The following is a 22,540-nucleotide window of genomic DNA, read 5'->3' on the forward strand; positions in this document are numbered from 1 at the left end:
ATTTAATTTTTAGAAGGTCCCAATCATCTGGCTTGAGAGAACCGTTTTCCTCTCTGAGACTCAATTTTCCCATCTGTAGAATGGGACTTACCTACCAGTGTGAGAGGATATAAATGAAGTCATGTACATGAAGCTGCAGAGCTCTATACCCACCTCATGCACTGTGTTAATACCCTGAGAGGGAGTGACCAGGTTGTCAGGAAGAATTAAAAGGGAGACACAGACCTCTAGTAGGAGGCCCAGGCCCAGTAAAGTATGAGGAAGACACAGAAGTATAACAAATTTCAGTATGTGATCCTTTGGTAATTCCTTATGTGTCTCCATGCTTAGTAGCAAACCTTAGAAGAGAAGGGAAGCCACCCATTTCTTTATTGTTACCTATCTATCATATATTTTTGTCCCTGGATAGTGCAGATGGTTTAACAAACTTAGCTGCTAACCAAAATATTGGCAGTTCCAGTCCACCTGTGGACACTTCAGAAGAAAGCCTTGGCAATCTCCTTCTGAAAAATCAGCCATTGGAAACCCTACAGAGCACAGCTCTCCTCTGACCCATGTGGAATCATGGAGTCAAGGTGACTCAATGGCAACTGACTGGTGATTGTCATCTATTTTATCTATCACCACTACTTTTCCCATTCCTTTTGGTTTCATTATATGTATTTAAGACACTGTTGTTGTTCTTGTTAACAGTAGTAATATATAAACTTTTTAAAAGTCCATGCCACTATCAGTGTGAAAATCAATCTGGTTCAATTAACTATAGTTTCTAGATTAGCCACATTTTTATTTCTAGTGAGTCAAAAAATCCAGTTAATAAAATTAGTGTTTTATATGACTGTCTTGACACAAGTACATTTATGTCTTCATACCGATTAATCTCCCTTGTAAAGTTCAAAAAATTTTAAGACAAATTTCATATTGAGCCCACATGTAGAGTTCAGAATATTATACCCAGCATTTTTGTCAGCTGCTGCCCTAAAGCTGTTCTTGCCTCCCACAGCTCATTCTGGAAGACTGATTTTCATGTGAATTTAAATCACTCTAGACCAGCTATGCATACTGTCTGAGCCCAAGGATCCAAATAAAATTAGAATAAAACAAATCAGACTCTAGAAATTTAAAATTTTGATGAAATAAAAAATACCAATCAAACACTCATATTGTGCTTTTTTCTTTAGGTTTTAAAGTAAAATATTATTATGAGCTGATGAATTTTATAGAATGAAAAATTTAATTCATTGAAAGGTCTTTCTACTCCTGTAGGCATATCATAGGGCACCCTGGTGCCACACTTGTTAAACACTTGGCTGCTAACCCAGAGGTTGGCAGTTCACAGTCACTGGCAGCGCCTCAGGAGAAAAGACCTGGGGATGTGCTCCCTTAAATGCTATAGCCTAGGACACCCCATGGAGCAGCTCTCCTCTGCCATATAAGGCACTGTGAGTCAGAATTGACTCGATGCACAACACCAACACAATAGGCATTTCATAGACTTCATAGAGTAGAAAAAGTCTAGCTCAAAGGAGACAGCACTATCTAAGCATGGCCTTGCTGTAAAATTAGGGCTAATGGTCAAAACAAAACAAGGGCTTACAGAATACAGACTTGATACATAATTGCTCTGTTACTGAAAATTCTAGTCAATACACTCTATCTTTCATGTAATGGTCATGTAATTTATTCTGCACATATTTTTCTACTCCCCAGGGCTAGACTATCCAGAAGAAAAGTAAAGGAAAACAAAAAGTCTAACCCATAGTTTTATTTGCTCTCTCAATTCCCATAAAATTTACCTTTAAGTAAATTAAATATTTTTTATTTGACAATATTGTTCATATTGAAACAATATTTTATGGAGAGAGTCATTAAGGAATAACTAAAACAATGCCTAATATCTATTAGCTGCTCAGTAAATATTTATTGATTAATGGATTATAATATTTTATTCTCTGTAACAATAAACGAGAAAATGAAAAAGTAAGTTGATAGGTTCTTTCTTTGTCCAGAAAATGTTTGTTCCTAAAAATTATGCAATCATTCAAATATAAGAAGCACAATACTTTTTTTTCTTCTCACCTTTTCTAGAAAGTAAGCATAAGTGAAGGCAGAAATGAGAGAATCCAAGTCACATGATTTATGTCCAATAACCACATGGACTTTCTCTAAGCGTTTGCTTCGATTCTGAAACAAATTCAAATGAAACATCAAATTTTAATCTGCAACAGATCAATGTAAACAGCAAACATTTCAATCTTCTTTTTAAAAAGTATGCCTTAGCTATAAACACAATGGCAGAAATTCATGAAGTTTTTTACAGAAGAACATAAATTTAACATTCAGAAATGTTCATTCAAACTGTAGTAAACTGTCATGAACAGAAAATGTGGTTCCATTAAGATTTTTCATGATTTAACTTCATATGAGCTATATCTCTGAAACAAATTTTAGTAAGATTAATTTTGTTCTAAGGAGCAGCTACTTAGCATTCTATGTAAGTTCCTTATCTAAGACATGCTTCTTAATTTGTGAAACAAACAAGGTGATTTTGTTCTTATATTCCTGAAATGCAATGTAGACACATAAACACACAATTTTCCAGGCATTTGTTTTTTCATGTCAGGTGGCAGGATGTGTTCTCTCCACATTATATTCTACAATTTAGCAAATGAAACTTGTAGCACTTTCCCAATCCAAAGGAAGAGATATAATTAGTATCATTGCTCTAAAAATACAAGTTAGTTAACCTTAAAAAGTACATATATTCACCTCTCTGAAATACCTTTTTTTTCCTGATTAACTTGGTCATTACTTAATTATTATTACTATTTTTTAATAGAAGCCTGGCCTCTTTTTGAAATGCTGGACTGGAGATTCCAAACAAGCAACTCCTTCTAGAATTTTTCATAACAAAACAATCCAATACACATAACTGTAACATGAATTTACATCTTTATGGTAAGGTCAGAGATGACACATGTATACATCCCCCACTTTTCATCCATTGTTTTAACTTCCCTTTTTAGAACCAACTGGAAAGCCAGCTCTATTGTAATTCTTCTCTAAAGGTTATGCAACATGTTAGACTATTCATGACTGTTTCAGCAAAAACAACTTATTTATTATTCCTTTATCTGTAGAACAAAAATAAAACATTATTTAGTAACCTACTAAAAACCGAACCCACTGCCATTGAATTGATTCCAACTGATAGCAACCCCCATTGGGTTTCTGAGGCAGTAAATCTTTAAGGAAGTAGATTGCCCAGTTTTGCTTCCGTGGAGTGCCTGGTGGGTTTGAACCACCAACCTTCTGGTTAACAGTCAGACACCTTTAGGCACTGTGCTCCCAGAGCTCCTACTAACCTACAACTCCAAAACCAAAAAACAAACCAAACTCTCTGCCTTTGAGTCAGGATCTTAAAAATAAATCTGTAATTATGTTAGTGTTTGTATGGAACTGCTGGCATCTGAACCAGAAGCAAGTAATTAAACAACCAGGTTGTGGTCCAAGGAACATGACAAAGTAAATCTTTAAGGGAACTAGGTTAAAAGAGTCTATCAGTTACAGACAAAGTTTATAGGATCAGTGTTGCAGATGAGTCATTCAGTATGTAACACTGTTAAATTTATTCAAATAAATTTATATTGATTTTTTTAAAAGAAATTTAGAATATACTGATTTTTAGTAAAATAAGACTACTTAAAACTATAATAGAAACTCTCTGAAATAACTATTAAGCCCTTTCCCCAACCAACCCACTGTCATATAGAATCATAGTGACCCCCACTGGGTTTCCAAGGTTATAAATCTTTAAAGAAGTAGATTTCTTCATCTTCCTCCCATGGAAAAGTTGCTGGGTTTGAACCCCTGACCTTTTGGTTAGCAGTCAAATGCCTTATCCACTACACCACCCTACCTATGAGAGAACTTGGTGTGTGGAAAAAGGGGTATCAGAGGAGAAAGGAGAAAGCATGAAAAGAGAGGTATATGACACTAAAGACAGCTTCATAGTTTTGCTCTAGGGTCTGCTATGGCTCTGTTCTGTGAGATGACCTCCCCTCCTCACCATCTAATTTAGTTCCTATTCCTTCCTCTCCCAGCTTCCTTCCCCTATCCACATTAATCTATATAACTGGATCACTTGGCTGAGTATCCTTTGAGGGTTCTAGTCCAGGTACAGTTCCCACTCTCAATGCTGGGCTGTTTTCCCTGTGCACAATGGTTCATATTCTAGAAGCACCTAAGGAAATATAGGAAAATGGAATTATAAGCCATTACAACATAGATAAATTCATTAAGAAATCATATTACTGTAGTGTGTCGTTCTTCTGAGAAGCTCAAAGGTCTAAATAGACATTACCTCATTTCTCCTCCCAAATCCTGTAAGACAGACAGTAAGAAGATTAATGATACATTTTATAGGTCAATAGAATCTATGATGGGCCAGGATTTTCCCAAAATCCACAACCCAGTACAATGAGTCCTGTCTCCTCTGCCATATACTAACCACACACTAATATCATAAATGACTTTAAGGTGCACACAACGATGACCACAGGAATGAAGGGAGAAAAGAGAATGTTGAATATGCATTCTAATGTCAGTAAATTTGGACATTTGCAACACTGAAAATTACCCTGAAGGTGACCTATTTGCTTGCTTATCAAGGTTCAATAATTCCTAATCATGAGTCTGTGTTCAACTTTCACCTTGCATCAAAGAAGACATGGAGAAAATAGGGAAATTCATGTGTTGATTCATTTCCAAGCCAAAACCCAATTATTACCTGTAAAAAGAATGAACCAAATAAGGACTATACACCCAAAACATATTGGACTGATCCTGGCAACTCAAGGATCTGGTAAGATTATGATCTATTTCTTCCTCTCCATTTAAAGAGAGAAAATAAAAGTAAAGGTCACCTCACAGTACAGAGCCATAGCAGACCCCAGTGCAAAACTGTGAGAACTGTCTTTGGTACAATACACCTCTCTTTTCCTGCTCTCTCCTATCTTCTCTGACATTCCTTCTTTCCACACATCAAATTCCTTCATAATTATGTTTTCTTCCAATGCCATTCATTCAATCTGTCATTCCCAGCCAATGTCCAATTCCCAGATCCTAATCCTTCCTTCCCCAACCACCTACCTCCATCAAAATGTACCATCCTGGTACCAGCCTGCCAGAGACTTGTCTCTTTGTCCACTCCCAATTGCAAAAGAGCATCTATGCCAACGAGTTGTTGCTATAAGTTGCTGTTGACCCAATTCTGATTCACGGTGACCTCATCTGTGCAGACTAGAACTGCTCCATACAGTTTTCAAGGCTATAACATTTTGGAAGCAAATTGCCAGACCTATATTCAGAGGGACCTCTGAGTGGGTTTGAACCACCAACCTTTGGGTTAATAGTCAAGCACTTAACCATTGTGCCACCAAGGGACTTGATGTCAATGAGTACTGCTGGGTTAATGAGCTTCCTACCAGGGTAACACCCTTTCATTTTAAAGAGACCTTGGAGAGGTTATGCCACAATTCCAAAAAAAAAAAAGATGGCTGGAAATTTCAGGCTGGCTGAGAATGCTGGACCAGATAAGATGGATATGACAGCCAGAAGGTAAATTTGGGTGCCAGCCAGTAGGCCTTAAAAGTGATAGGTCTGGCTTCAAAAAACCTCAAATGTGTCTGTTGTCCATTGATAAGATATAAGAAGAGGGATAGCAAAAGGAAAATATAGTAACCATGATCAGACAGACTCCTGCATGTTTGGAGGATGAAAACAGGAAAGTATTTATGCAGATTTATCCAGTGGGTGAACTCAGGGAAAGTGCATGATTTGGTTCTTCAAACTGGGAGTCAAGAACCACTCTCAAGCTTCCCAACACAAACGACTTTGCAGAGAAAATAGAGCAAGCACAGACATCATCCAAGTGGAAAAATCCTGGGACTGATTTTAAGGTGTCCAAGGTTGGTAATAGGAAGTAATAGATCCCTAAAGTTCTGGATCCACTTAGTGGCAATGGCAGCAGCAACAAAAAAAGTAATGACACTGGTTCATGGAAATCAGGAAGAGACTTCTGGAAGCAAAGATACTTTTGCATCTGTGGGTCCCTTCCTATTTCATATCTCTACAAACTCACAGAATTTAGATGTTCAACCCTCATATCTATATCCCTTGATAACCATTGTGTGGTGCAAAGGGTTAAAGTGTTTGACTACTAACCAAAAGATTGGAAGTTCAAGTGAATTCAGCAGTGCCTCAGAAGTAAGACTTAGCCATCTATTTCTGAAAAAATCAGCCATTGAAAACCTTACAGAGCACAATTCTACTCTGACACACATGGTGTCACCATGAGTCAGAGTCAACTTCACAGCAACTGGTTGTTGATATCTTTCAAATTGGGGTCTGAATTCATCCCCAGCAGACAGATTGATTTCCAGACAAATGTGACATGTTCAGTGTATCAATTCCATTTATTATTTTCATTCATTAAATACTTCTTGAAAGCATGTCTGTGTCAGGCACCGTTCTAAGCCCTGGAGTTGAAGCAGTGAGTCAAAGAGGCAAAAATCCCAGCCCTCGTGGACTCATATTTTAGCGCAAGGAGACACAAAGAACAAAAACATTGGATAATAATAAATGGAGAAAAAGAAATCATGAAAGGGGGTAGGATGTACTGCGGTGAGGCTCACTGAGAAGGTGACATTTGAGTAAAGACTTCAATTGAGGGATTGTGACCTAAGGTACCTCAGGCCACAGGAACAGTAAGTGGAAAGGCCCTGAGGAAAGAGCATGCCCTGCGTGTTCAACAAATAATTACTGCCTGTTGTATACATTTTCTAAGTGTGACTTTGCAAACTGCTAGCAAGGAGTGAATAGATGTGATAAGTAAATATCTATTCCCTAGTATTGACACAGCCATCAGGCATTAAGCAATTTTGAGAGACAGAAACTTGACAGCAAATGCCTCAACCCAGTACTGTCTATGCCCAACACAAAATGGAATATTGATAATGGGTTGAAATAGAAACCACACTGCTTTGTCATCTAGAAGGACTTCCAAATAGCAGGAAAGAATCTTTCCATAATGAATGCACAAAAGGAAGTATATGGAACATGCCAGCATTCCAAAGCACAATTTTAATTTGCTTTCAAAGTGTAATCCTATACACCACTAAAATAAGATCCCTTGATGAAGACGTTTACTTCTTATCTCTTTCTAAAAGCCACCAAAGTGCCTAAGCATTCAGATTCAACTCTCCATTAAAGAAAACTGAATTTATTAGGTAAATGGACTTTCAAACACATCCACAGAAAATAGCAGAATTGAGGAGAAAGAGGCTTTCCAGGTTACAAAGACCCTTCCACTCATTTTTTCATAGCTCAGCCCTCTCAGAAACAAAGACTGCTCATGCTTATAATTTTCCACATCTAAAGTCCAATAATAAACCTTTTAATCTTCAAGCCCAGCTATATAGTTTTACTATGATTTCTCAGTATCCATTCTTTTTTCTTAAAAATCCTACTTTTTTTTCAGAAAAATTAATTGAAATTAATTTCATTTCAAAAGTATTATAGACAAAACCCACAAAAGTTGGAGAGTCTCTTTCCTCACACAATCAAGGAGGGCACATTTTTCAGCCCCTCATTGCTAATCAACAAATGAACAGAGAAAAAGTATCCTGTGTTGACAAGAAAACCTAAGCATAGGAAAGGGCTGGCATTTGAGCTACGGCTTCCCTCAGCTACTTACTTACTCCAGTTCAATGAGGAGTGGGCCTACCTGGAAGTTGGCTGTGAGTTAGTACAGAAAAGAGTCTGGGTTCCTCCCCAGGTGGTATAAAAGTTTACTGTGCTCAACTGCTACCCAAAAGGTTGAAGGTTTGAGTCCACCCAGAGGCACTTCGGAAGAAAGGCCTGACTGACATTCAACTTCTGAAAAATCAGTTACTGAAAAACCTGTGGGGGGACAAGTTTGTAATCACTTCTAGACCACAGCCAGCTACCTAGAGGGAGCAAGTAGTTGGATTTGCGGGCTCGGGACCATAGTCACAGGGGACATCAAGCTCAATTGGCATTACATACTACACAAAATCATTGTTCCACCTCCTACTTTGGTGAGTAGTGACTGGGATCTTAAAAGCTTGCAAGCTGCCATCTAGATGCAATAATGGGTCTCTCCTCATCCAGAGCAAAGAATAATGAGGAAAACCAAAGATTCATGGAAACAATTAGTCTAAGTGACTGGTACATCATATGGTCCTCAGACTTTACGACTATGAGACCAGAAGAACCAGACAGTGCCTGGCTACCACTGTCAACTGTTCGGACGGGGATCTATGTAAGAGATCCTGGATAGAGAGGGAGAACAATGTGGAACAAAACTCAAATCATTTAAAAAAAAAAGGGGGGGGTAACCAGGTTTGCTGGTCTGATAGAGCATGGTGGAATCACTGAAACTATGGCCCCTAGCTGCCCTTCAGGTCTGGAATTGAACCCATACCTGTGGCTTTCAGCCAAACAAAAGACAGACATATGAGGTGAACATTTATACTAGGTAGATACACTGCTTGGAGAGAACAATCACGGGAGAATAGAAATGCTGTGTACGTACAGGGACACAGCGCAGGGGGCAGGAGTGCATGGAGGGCAGGAGGACACAGGGAAGAGGTAACTATCAGGAGGAAGTGGGAGGGGAGCCATTGCATTGTGGTAAATTGTAGTCAATGTCGTAAGACAAAGTGTATGCAAACTTCTATATGGAAAGTGAATTTGCTCTGTAAACTTTCACCCAAATCACACTAAAAAAAAGAAAAAGAAAAATCTATGGAGCACTGTTTCACTTTGACACCATGGGTTTACTGGTTTCCTCCCCAAGAGACCCTGAACACATAAGGCTGCCATGAGTCTAAGTGAGAAAACTTAGAGGACAGGGAGAAGGAGATCAAACATGCTGATCCCAACCTTAAGTCCTAGACGTCGTCCCCTCACAGTCAACAGGAAAGCCAAGGTGGGAGAGCACGCACAAAGGTGTCACAGCCAAATGAACAGCAAAGACAAAAGGGAGCTATGGAAATACCCAGAGAAACAGCTCCAAAGGTGAGAAAAAAAAGCCACTAATCAGTGCATACAGATAAAGTCACATTTTTCTTCATTTGCAAGCAAACAAGATGCCTCTTGAAATTGGCCCTGGTATGGAGCTGTAGCTTAGGTCCCATGTCAAAACAAAAGCATTTACCAGAGTCTCCAACCTTGAGACATAGGCATTTTATATTTTATTTTCTCATAAACAACCTAACTTAACAGATGGCATACTGTTGTTGTTGTTGTTGTTATGTGCCATTGAGTCAGACCCGACTCATAGTGACCCCTCCTTGGGTTTCTGAGGCAGTGTCACTACAGAAGTAGATTGCCCAACCTTCCTTGAATATAAAAAATAAAATTTAAAAAAAAATTAGGAAAAGACAAAAGCCTTCCAATAGTTATGCTCAAAAGGACCATGAAGTAATTTTATTGTTTCACTTCCTGATAAAACTGATACCTAATCAATTCAGATATTATTGCCTATAGCTTCCCCTCCTCATCGCCCTCCCAGCCAACCCTGACAATTTTGTCCCTCAGCCTTCTCTTTGACAAACTGGAGGAAGCCCTCTTTTCACATCTCTCATTTGGGAAAGATAAGGGATGGGGTCAATCAGAACAAACTCAGTTATAAACAGGTCTGTGCACTTGTGTCTCCTTCTATGTCTTCGAACACAAGACACCATGCTGAGTAGGCAATGGAAACCCAAGTACCATTTGAGGGGCTTCTTGGATGAGCAGTTGGGTCTCCAGTCCTTTTCAGTCTAGGTACCTTTTAGCTGGGACCACTGGGTCTGGATTCAACCATTCTTTTGTCTTCAGCTCTGAATCCATCTTTGCTCAATCTGTTTGCTCTTGGTCTTGGGAATAGTGTTCTCAAATGGAGTGTCCTCAAATACAGTTTATATACATTTTCTGAATCTTAATAATGATTTGGGCAGGAATTGTTATCTTTCCTACAGAATTTTTTTTCATTTTAGTTCAGATTATCTTTCTTATAGCTGTCACGAAGAACAGTTTTTTGGGGACAGCATTATTATTTTTCCTCCACTGCTTCAACCTCAGAATATCAGAGATGGTTCCTCCAAATCCTTACCTTTCCTAAAGAGCCCAAGAAAACTGTCCTATATAGCTTCCTACTGTCATTTCCAGGGGCTCTGGTAGCATAGTGGCTAAGACACTTGCCTGCTAACCAGACGGCTGGTGGTTCAAACCCACCAGCCACTCCTCGGAAGGAAGGTTGGGCAATCCTACTTCCGTAGTGATACTGCCTCAGAAACCCAAGGAGGGGTCGCTATGAGTCGGGCCGACTTGACGGCACATAACAACAACAACAACTGTCATTTCCCAGCTATCTCACTTTTAGGGGCTATATGTCCATATGTTTATTAGTTACTAGACAGAGTAACTTTCCTCTTTAGGTCCTGCTTCCTTCTAACTTATTATCTACTAAGCCCCATCTGAAGAGTTTATCCCTCAATGGTTTTATAAGCTTTTTCATGTCTCAACATTCCCTTTTCAGACTCATGAACCATAATCTTTTTCATCTAGCTTCATATGGACATGCATCTGGGGCCATATCCTTCCATTTGTCTCTTCTGACCTTGTGCCCCTTTACTGTGCTCACACCTCTGGTTTGGAGTCACTGCGACATTCAAAACCACTCAGGACATAATGGGACTTCGGGAAAGGCTAAGAATGATCAATGGAAATGCAGCAAAGAAGCTGTAAAGACAAAATGAGAAAGGACACTCCTGCTAAACCTACACCCACACCACTTAAGATTTACACATTGTTTTATAAAAAATTATATATTCACCATAAAAATTTGTAAAATGTAGACACTCAAAAACAAAAACAAAAACACCTCAAGACCCAAAGTTAATCTCATCAGCATTTAACGTTTTCCTTTCAATATTCTTTCTATGCCTATCTGAGTGTTCTTTTTTGCAATACTGTGACCATTTTATACATAATATTTTGTAACTTGTCTCTTTTTTTAAAATATTTAAGAACAGCCCAAGCATTCTTCTAAAATGCTAAAATGTAAATACTGGATTGCCAGGGTGCCTTGTGTTTACTTTTGTAAAGCCTACTGTTTTGCACACAGTTGGTGCTAAATAACTTCTAAAAAAATGAATAAATGAATGATTATGACATAAAATGTATATAATATTCCTTAATATGGATCATCATCATAAATTATTCAATCAATCCTTTATTATTATAGGTTTAAGTTATTTTTAATGTTTTTATGGTATTAATAGGACTACAACGAATATTTGGAAGATAATATTTTTGTTCCCATTCCTACTTATTTCTTCATGATAAACTCCTGGATTTGAAATTTCTGGGTCAAACAACATCAGTATTTTAATGCCTACCAGAAAGGGTCTAGATATTTACATTCTCATCCACTGAATTACTTGAGTTTCATACCTTCAGCAGTGTATTTAATGTTGATAGGTAAAAGAACACCTTAATGTTTAATTTGCATTTATTTCTATTACGAGTCCTTTAGGCAATTTTTTCATGTGGAAATTAAACATTATTGTCTTCATATGGACACAATATTTTTGTCAATTTTTCTCAGCATGTCTTTTAGGATGTTTCCCTTACTCTCTTTGAAGAATAAACTATTAAAATATTATTCATCTCTAGTAATATCACTAAGATACTACTTTGCTCTTCTGCCTTGAGCAACTATGGAAAAACTTATTCAGTAAGTGGCATTAAGTATGCAATAAGTATGAATTATTTAATATGACATTATTTTTTCAAGCACTAAAGAGCAATGGCACACTCTGTACCATACCATGTCCTCCCTCTACACTCGGCTTCAAGAAAATTCACAGTAACACACATCAGACTCAGCTGGAGAATAGACAGTCTCCTATCTCTTGATTAGAATACATTTACTCCTCTACTTTGTAATTAGTCTCATTTCAAAATGATAATACAACTTATAACTAAATCTAAAGTGTCTTCAGAGTTGTTAGAAGTAGTGAAATTTGGGTAGGACATTAGCACCATAAAGAATGATACAAAACAAATAATAGAGTGGGAAATAATATATGCATGATATTTCCACCACCTTGCCATTAAAAGGGCAATATTCATAAAATACAAAGAGTTTCCGCACATTGATTTTTTTAAAAAAAAAGTCAAATAATTCAATGGATAAATGGTACAAATGGGAAATTAGCAGAAGAAGAAAGGACTATATGAAATATATAAAATGATTACAGTCAACTTCATTAGTAGTGATAGAAATTCAAATTAGACAAACAATAAAATGTCATATTTTCCCCTATCAGTTTGGCAGAAAATTAAGAATGTTGACATCTAATGCTGGTTAGACTGTAGGCAGATAACATTAGGAAATGTTATAATATCTTTGGAAATAATCTGACATAGCCATTAAAACGGAGTCTCTGGGTGAGTCAAAGCTAATTCTCTGCAAACTGAAAGGTTAGAGATTCTAGTCCATCCAGAGTTGTCTTGGAAGAAAGGCCTGGTGATCAATTTCCAAAAAAAATCAATGAAAACCCTATGGATCACAGTCCCACTCTGACACATATGGGGTCACCAAAAGTTGGAGCTGACTGTTGGCAATTGGTTTTAAATGAAGAACCAAGAAAAAAGAATCGAAGCAACAAAAGTAATGATGCACTTTGAACTTCTTTAATTTACCTGTCTTTTCCCACCATTCCAAACACATTTTCAAGACCCTCAACTAAACTCGCTCCCGTGGCTTAACTTCTACTCAAATAATAGACAAGCCTATGAGGTGAACAATTACACCAGGTAGGTGCACTCCTTAGAACAATCAATCATGGGAGATCAGAAGGGCAGCATTTATCCAGGGAGAAAGCTCAAAGGGCAGGAATGCATAGGAAAGAAGGACACGGGAAAAGGTAACCACAAGGAGGAAGTGGGAAGAGAGCTGTTACATTGTGGAGATTGTAATCAATGTCAGGAAACAACGTGTATGAACCATTGAATGGAAAACGAATTTGCTCTGTAAACTTTCATCAAGTCACAATTTAAAAAAAAAAAAGAAAGAAAGAATAAAGATCTCTGCTAAGAATACAGAACCTTCTAAAAAATAAGCTATTCGCCTTTGTGCAGACACTTGATGTTGGAGTGCTTTGTAATTGTCCACAAATCTTCTCAGGTTTATTGTGTCCACCTTGCTATTAACCACTTGAAGGAGATGTGCACAGGAGGAAAGAGGAAGTGATATTACTGTTAACACCTATGTAGGATTTTACAAACTAGAGTGGCTGCCAATCCTGAAAAACTGCACTGGAGACTTGGCATGCCCTGAGGGAATTTTGTAAGGCAGAAGCCCACTCACTTTGGTCATTTTACAAGATCCCTGATGGAGGAACTCCCAGCAGTGTCTGGGGACAAAGGACTGCACAGGGATTGGCAACATCTGATCCCCCTAAGCTTCAAAATACAATGTCAACTAGGGGGAAAAAAGATTGGAAAACGTTACTTATGTTATTTTCAAATTTGCCCTGAATTTAATATTTTAATAACTAAACAGCTCTAATTTTTATTGTTATTATTCTCTTCTTTAAAGTCAGCACAAATTGCAGGAATTTATATTTTTTTTCTCCATTACATTGTTTTCATTTTTATTGAAAAAAAAAACCTGTGAGTCATAATACTTAAATTTTTCTTTAATAGATCCTTGTGCAAAAAAAAAATAATAAATTTTAAAAATAAAGAGTGGTCTGCTGCTCTCCATTAAGGTCACAGAATCTGTCCCGTGAGCCTTCACTCAGATCAAATTCCTTCACCGGCTCCTTTTCCGAAGCCTGCTACCACTATTGTTTCCAAAACTATAACCATTTTTTTTTTCTCCCGCTGATTGGAAGGACTGAAGCTAATTAGTTAAGTTTTCTCCACCCATGAAGAAGCCAAGATGCACTCAGAAGACATTTCCCAGAAGCTTTGCTTTCCTGCAGTCAGCTTTCTGTTGTCAAAGGAAGATCTATTACTTTAATACTCACGAGTGTAAATGTCTGTATTTGGAACGGACATCAGGCAGGTGACACCACACACCTGGCGTGTCTGAAACTTGCTCAGACATGACACTAATGAACAGAGAAGCGACTGGGAGCAGGCAGAAGATATGTTTCCAGTGTGATGAAGTTATGCAGGTTCACAGGGACATGTACACGGGACATGCAGAACAATTACTGTACTTTGCAAAGATGACAGTTTTTAATGATGCTATTATTTATTACACTGTGTGTTTTTCAGTGACAGAAGCACCCTCACATTCCAGGTGACCTCTCATATTTGCCCGTTCTCTCTCTTTCTCTTAAAATAAAATTGTTTTCAAAATAAACAGTACTTGTGCACAGAAGGCAGGTATTCAATAAAGGTTTACTAAAATACGTGTTTTATGGCACAGAGTACTGTAATAGGATATAGCCATAGATGAAGGTATAGAAATATATCCATTATTAATTCTGTATTATTCCACTGATATCTTAATTTTTTAAATGAATACTTCAAAATTTTAAATATGTTAATATTAACACAGTACCACACTCTGTTAAGAAGAGGCCAGTGAAGTTTCACGTATTCTAAGCATCAAATAGAAAAATTAGAAGCCTTCCAACCTTCAGAAAATATGATTTTGTGTTTCTAAGTATTAAGTAATCTATTTTTCAATTGCCCAGACATTTTCCCTTTGTCTGCTCTCTCTTGAGAAGATTGCCTGGGATCTGCAAACAAAGCCCATAACTTGGAAATTTTTCAGTATATCAGTTTGAATGTTATTTTTGACATTTCAAGGGGCATACTCAACTGGATATAGACTATGCAAAGAACCTTTCATACAAAAATATAACAAAGTTTTCTGCCTCTGATGAAAAATAAATCAGTTACATAAAAAAGAATACTGTAAAAGCGTTTTTGTTATTTTAGTTTTTAACAGAGGCATCATATTGGGTTTTCAATAAAAATACATATCCAGAGATTAACAAATCACAGAGACTTAAAAATATTATGAAACTTTTAACAATGGATAATAGAGATGCATCAGACCACTAAAATCTTTAACCATATTAAACAACTATAAAATGAATGACATCACCTTTTTAAATTTTGTACTTATCCTGTAAAATAAATTTTTTTCACTTTGGGCTAGTGGCTGTGTTCAATGATGAATTATGTAAAAACTCGGAATTAAAATTTCAAATGTTTCTTACCATGTTATTTCTCTTAAATTAGTGTTCTTTCTAAGTCATTTCCTTAGCAGGAGTAATTAAACAATGACCAGGATATTAGATAGATATTAATTCCTTAGGACTGGGGATCTGCTTTGAAAATTCCAAATATTTTGCAACTATTAGTAAGCTCACAATTTAATTCTATGAGTAATGCAAATCCACTGTCTAACAGATGTGAAGCTATTTGAAGTAGCAATGTTGAAACAATAGCCTTATTATAAATATTAGCCAAATACTCTCCAAATAGCAATTGGATTGTGAATCTCTGGTTTGAAGATTGATGGGAATAATAACATAGTTAACAGTGATCTGGAATTGATTAAGTAATTAATTTATCTTCACTAACAGAACAAAATCCTGCCCTCTGCTCCCCTCCCAAGTTTTTGCCGGTTTTTTTGTTTTGTTTTGTTTTTGTTTTTTGTTTTTTTGTTTCAGAAGGTTGAATCAACTAAGACTCCTTCATGAAAAGAAAAATATAGAACAAGATTTTCCAACATTTCTTTTGCTATATTATGGGAAATTGGCAATTTACTTCTTCAGTGATATTGCCTCGGAAACCCAAGAAGGGGTCACTATGAGTCGGATCTGACTCAACGGCAGTGAGTTTGGTTTTTTCGTATTAAGAACTTCAGAGTCTCAGAGTAGAAAGGAGAAAGAAGATGCTAGGGAAAAGAAAAAAAAAAATTACCAGGTAGAACTTCTGGATGTGGTAATTTTGATAGTAAAATGTGGGGTCGAGCCAAGAGGAGGCATAGTGAAAATATGGGATCTATAGATCTGGGAGGAGGTCCTATTTTCCCACTGCTTGCTAGTAAATTCCAGCTAACTGGAGAGAGAAATCCAAGTGGCAAGAACCAGGTAATGAGAACAGTGACAACAAACAGTACCTCACAGTCAGCCAACTCCAGGGGGCACCAGTCACATTCCATGGGGATATGTTCCAGGGAGCATCTATCACATAGAATGCTAAGTGACTCCTCCCAAGCAACTTCAGGATAGCTAGCTAACAGTATTGGGAGCTCTGGTAGCATAGTGGCTAAGACACTTGCCTGCTAACCAGACGGCTGGCGGTTCAAACCCACCAGCCACTCCTCGGAAGGAAGGTTGGGCAATCCTACTTCCGTAGTGATACTGCCTTGGAAACCCAAGGAGGGGTCTCTATGAGTCAGGGCTGACTCGACGGCACATAACAACAAGCTAACAGTATTATGTGGTTTCTCTAATCCTGGATTAATTTCAAGGCACTCTCAGAATCTGCAACAGGAAATACTACATGTGACCCCCTTGACAGATGAAATGTCTGGTCTACAGAGACTGTTGAGGGATTGACTAGCCAACGGAGCTGCAACCAGGACTGTTGTTGTTGTTGTTGTTGCTATGTGCCGTCGAGTCAGCCCTGACTCATAGCGACCCCTCCTTGGGTTTCCAAGGCAGTATCACTACAGAAGCAGGATTGCCCAACCTTACTTCCGAGGAGTGGCTGGTGGGTTTGAACCACCAGCCTTCTGGTTAGCAGTCAAGTGCCTTAGGCACTATACTACCAGAGCAACCAGGACTAGGATCTACAAAATCTGTCTTCTCGAAAGCCTGTGTATTTCACCACTTCCTTATGCTTTGCTGGCTGATAGGCTCTTCTTAGTCTGATGGCACTCTACCTCCTAGGCAGTTTACCACATTAAAAATTATCATAGTTAACTTTTGATTATCGTGAGGCAAATGGGGAAAATATGGATTATTATGGTAGTTTTTACAAAAATGAAAATAATAAACATTTATACAAATTTGCAAAAACAGCTGGATATTTAGAAGGCTTCTATTGCTTAGCTCTACTTGGAAATGACAGATACCACACAGTGCCTGTCAAAGTCCTTGACAACCAGAAGGGTAGTCCCTTGAAGGACCGTCTCCTCACTTTGCCAGCAACTTCCCCTGAGAGTGAAGTATTAGCCAGCCCCACATCAGCATCCTCAGGTGCACATTCCAAACCCTCCCATCAGCCCACCCTCCCTCATCTCTTTATCTCATTGCTGCTTGATGGGCTTTTAGAAAAGATTCTTCTAGGAAATGGTAAAAGGGACAGAGAAATAATGCAGCACACACACAAATCACAGTCTTTTTCATTTCTGCATCATTCTACTACAAATACAGTGAGATAGTTTATACATAACAGGTCACTGAAAAACGGGTGTGGATTATAGCCATTAACTGCCCTCAAGTGTTGGGAAGTCTGCTCAGAGGAGGTGACTTCTGTCTTTCTCCAAGGGAAGAGAGATGAGAGTTTCCCAGGCTGAAAAGTTAGTGGAGCTTCTACTTTTCTTTTGATGTTTCCCATTAAGTTGAAAACCATAGTACACGATGTTTATGGAAACACATAGGTACAGATTCCTTATGGAATAGAGATGCACATGGTATAATTTACAGGTGAGAAGGCAAGAAGTCTGATTTGCTTTAAAATACCCCAGGAAACAAAAGTATACATGAGTGGTGTGGAAATAGATGAAACAAGATTGAAAACATTGATATTTACTGAAGCTAAGTCATGGATCTACTGGGGGCTCATTATGCAATTCTTTCCACTTTTGTCTATGTTTGGAATTTTCCAGAAAAAAAAGTATCCCCCCCCAAGAAAAAAAATAATAACCTTGTTCATAGTCTCGGAAGTATTAATAATTCAGCTGCACTCCACCCTAACACTCCCAGAGGAAACCACCCAAGTACAAAAGGAGCTCTAATAACCAAAAATACAGCTGGACCTCTCTTCAATCCATGAGTCTAATTTTGCATCTGTAATCCTTTTTCAAGGAATCGCTGGTAAATCTCCCAAACAGGACGCCAGAGAGTTCTGTTGTGCCTCTTGGCTTTTTGGGCTCCCAACAGCACATCCTCCTCTGAAGCATAATTGAAGGCAGTCTCGCAGTGCCTTTGAAACCCTCAAGGAAGCGAGGAAGCAGAGAGCATATTGCAGTACAAATCCATGATGAAAGCGTCTGTGAATTCCTTTTCTGCCCAAATGTGAACTGGCTACCAGAGACACTATGCTGATGGCATTTCACAGTCGGTAAGCAGGTTAAGAAAAAGTATACAAACAGCATTAAATAACCTCATAATCACATCTAAAGGCTAAGTGAGCCAGGGCCACCACAAGTAATAAAATACATGATAACAAAAGCAGTCAGCATTTTCCATACCATATGCTTGTAAATGTTATTCTGCAGGGAACCAATTAAAACTATGGAATACTTAGAACACAGACATATGGAACAAAACAGGGCAACTTATCTTGTCACCACAGTGCTTGCTCAGTACATCTATTAGAGAGATGTAATGCTGGATTATTAGTACAAATAAATGCTATCTTAATTATGAATACCAAAAGCAACATCCGCATTTAAAACTTCTGTTTTGGTGGTGGCATTACTTAGGCTGTTTTTTTTTTTTTTTTTAATTGGTAAATATATATGTAACAAAACATTTACCATTGAACAATCTTCACATGAACAATTTAGTGACGTTAAATATGTTTATCATGTTGATGGAAAATATTTAGAGTTGGAAGTGGAAGTAAAACCTATTAAAGCAAATCACTAATCAGACTAGGTGTGATTATTGTTATTATTAAGTTTTCTCACTTCTTACATTGGAATAATAACAATAATAACATTCTGCTAAGTTCTCAGGATTCCTGGTAATATCATTTTAAAAGTGATTTTAAGCAAGTGAAAGCTTACTGGAAAATGTAATGCCCTGCACCAGAGCTAGGTATCATTTTTACTGCTAATGATGAAGTCAGAAGACATGCAGACAATACAAAATAAGCAATTATCAAGACTGGCTCTGATAGCCATTATGTTAAAATCTAGAGAGAGCTTTATTAAGTTTTCCTGACATTAAAAAGAAATGAAAACTTGAAGAAAAAAAAAAAGACTAAGTTAGATTCATGAGTCAATCTAGTAAGAAGAAGGCAGTAAACATTTTCTACCCTATCACTGTAGCTTCATTGAGCATTGCTGCTTAGTTTAGCATTAAAGTTTAGAGGAACCAGACTTATAAATCCTAATCAGATGGTCTGAGCATAATAGGAATAATGCTTGTTGTTGTCGTTGTTATGTGCCCTCGAGTCAGACCACACTCATAATGACCCCTCCTTGGGTTTCCGAGGCAGTATCCCTGCGGGAGTAGACTGCCCCACCTTCCTTCCGAGGAGTAATGTTGTTGTTGTTGTTGTTATGTGCTGTCGAGTCGGCCCCGACTCATAGCGACCCCTCCTTGGGTTTCCGAGGCAGTATCACTACGGAAGTAGGATTGCCCAACCTTCCTTCCGAGGAGTGGCTGGTGAGTTTGAACCGCCAGCCGTCTGGTTAGCAGGCAAGTGTCTTAGCCACTATGCTACCAGATGCTAGGAACTGCAAATTCAGGTGATGTGCCAGATCCAGAACATACAAGAGATAGACAAGGGGAGATCATGGAAACATGAAGAAAGAGTGTGCAGTTGAGGAAGTGCATTAGCCATCACAAGACGAGATCAGAAAGCGGGGCCAGGGGAGGTCCTGTAGTGCCCAGTCACTACATTAGTTAGTAAGAAATTAACACCAAAATGTCAGAAACCAATTTTCAAACACTAAGTTCATACATGTAGCCTGCTTTCTTGCCCATAACCCCACTACAATTGTCTATTTAAAAAATCTATACTTCTTAGCCCGGCACACTCATTTTCCAGGTTTTTTCTCCCCTGGGGTACTGAGTTTACTGAGTATGAACTCTCTCAGTATGTTTCAGGCACACAAAGGAACCTAAAGTTTTCTAAACTCATGCACTCGCTCAGTCCACAGTCAGTTTCCTCTTTCTAGAATCCTCTTTCTCTCCTCTGCCCGTTGATTCATGACCCTTTTTTCAAAACTTGCCTCAAACATCACTTTTATGTGATGTTCACTGACTGCCCTAACCCTTATCACCTTTAGACTCTCCTGTTCTAAGGATTATTGAATTATAAATAGACGAGGCCGTATCGATTTGTCCTAAACTGTGAGCAATCTAAAGGCGAAAACTGTTTCAGTCATCCATGCAGGCCCACAGCCTAGCAATATTCTGTGTACACAATGAAGAGGTACTCAGTAAATGTTGATGAAAGAATGAATGAGCAACTTGGGCATACGGACTCCCTCAACACTTAAGCCATATCATTTCTACCTTTTTTTTCTATATAGATTTCTCTTACAAGTAAAGGAAAACATCAAAACCATAGGGTAGGCATAGGAAGCCCTAGGAGATTTTTTTTTTTTTTCAAATGTACAAGCCTTAGCCCACTCTGAGCAGGTAGATCTAAGGTGGGGCCCAGGTGCCTGTGTTTTTAGCAATCACCCCTGCTCATTGTAATGCACATCAAAATTTAAGAAGCCTGGGTTTATGACAAGCAGCTAGCAGAAATTCCTATTTCCCATGAAGTAGAGGAGATCATTTCAATGGACCTATTTGTGAAAGAGAGTTCCTGGGTGGCACAAATGATTAAGCATTCAACTATTAGCCCAAAGTTTGGAGGTTCAAACCTATCCAGATATGCTTTGTAGACAGGTCTGGGGAAAGGCTTTTCTGCTTCTGAAAAGTCACAACCCTGAAAACCCTACTCTGCACACATAGGGCTGCCATGGGTTGAAATCAACTCAATGGCAACTAACAACCACAACAAGCTTGTGAAACCCCTTTCAAGAGAAATGATTCAACTAGACACAGAGGGACCGTCTTGGATTGTAGAAGAAAACTATTGAAATCAATAAATGGAAATAAACAATTAATACTCAGAAATCACACTCTCTTGATTTTACTGAGGTGAATTATAAAGAACTGGTAAGGACAATTCTATAAATGAAAGAAGGAGTTTGGTATGCCTGTGAGTACAAGAACAGTCCAAGTCCCTGGTGCACACTGCCAGAGAGACTGGGGAGAGGTTTCCTCCTGGACACCATTGTTCCTCCATAGGGTCAGATTTCCCCTGGACATTTCAGGAATTTTCCACAGCAGACAAAGGATAACATTAATTCTATGGAGACATCTACATAAACAACTGTCTTTTTCACTCTCTGCTTCCTTTCTCATCCCCACTTTCTTTGCTACCCAGGGCTCCTCTCCTCACGTATCAATACATCTATTACATTTGATGGTGGTGTTGGGTACCAGTGAAACTTGGCAACATCCCACCATTTTTATTGGAACTGGTAGAAAAATCTTCCATATCTGCCATTCATTCTCATTGTTCTGTTTCTGATACTACTGCTACCCAAACATGCCTCTCTAAGCATTCATTTTTAAATAATCATTGGTTCTTGGAAGTGGCTTAAACCCAAGAGGGTGTTTTATATATAAATCACCCCAATGCCTGACATCTCTAGAATTACAGTGACTCCAGAGAAATGCTAATCAACTGCATTATATGAAATTTTTTTAGGCATAGAACTTAATACAGGTTGACACATCTGCAAGAATGTTGTCTCCTCAAGACTTCGTAAGATAATAAAGCTGTCTGGAAAAGAAACAGGAGACACAGAGTTCTGATCCTAACTCTACTACTAACCAGCTATGAGACTACGATCAAGACATGCCTGTCTTCTGAGCTTCAGAGCCCTCTTCTGTAAAATAAGGAGGTTGGGACAGATGACGTTAAGATTTCTTTCCGCTTAATGCTGTAGAGGAAGTCTACTAAAGATGGGTGTGAGAAAAGGATCTATGTCACTAATTTATTAGTATTTCCCAAGAGGACTTACCTTTAAAAAGGGACCTCCAACTTTTTCTATTATATGTGTGTGTGTGCGTGTGTACATATGTAATATATATTGGAATACTATATATAAAATATGCTGGAAGATTATATTTATGATTTTCCTACCAAAAAGTTGGTGCTTCCAATCTACCCAACAGCTCCACGGAAGAAAGACCTAGCAATCTGCTTTGCTGAAGATTACAGGCAAAAAAGAAACTTATGGGGCAGTTCAATTCTGTCACATAGGGTCACTATAAGTCAGAAATACGCACTGTTGTTATTGGAGGCTATTGAGTTGATTCCAACACATACCACACCATGAAAGAGGTAAACTGTCCCATTTTCTTTATGAAAACAGATCACCAGTGCGTGTGTGTGTGTGTGTGTGTGTATGTATACACACACACACACATATATATCTGTATATATATATGTTCTGGTAGCGTAGTGC

The 22,540-nt window shown here is 38.2% G+C and overlaps 1 protein-coding gene across 1 annotated transcript in view; it reads right to left on the reverse strand.

The window, feature by feature from the left end:
* Positions 1–22,540, reverse strand: part of PRUNE2 (prune homolog 2 with BCH domain) — a 362,578-nt gene that overhangs the window by 306,271 nt on the left and 33,767 nt on the right. Inside the window, 1 exon segment of the mRNA XM_042780613.1 lies at positions 2,080–2,184. Coding sequence (XP_042636547.1) covers positions 2,080–2,184 — 105 coding nt within the window.

Source organism: Orycteropus afer, unplaced genomic scaffold (assembly GCF_000298275.1).
Source record: "Orycteropus afer afer isolate SDZICR_OR568_19922 unplaced genomic scaffold, OryAfe1.0 scaffold00005, whole genome shotgun sequence".
NCBI classification, from domain to species: Eukaryota; Metazoa; Chordata; class Mammalia; order Tubulidentata; family Orycteropodidae; genus Orycteropus; species Orycteropus afer.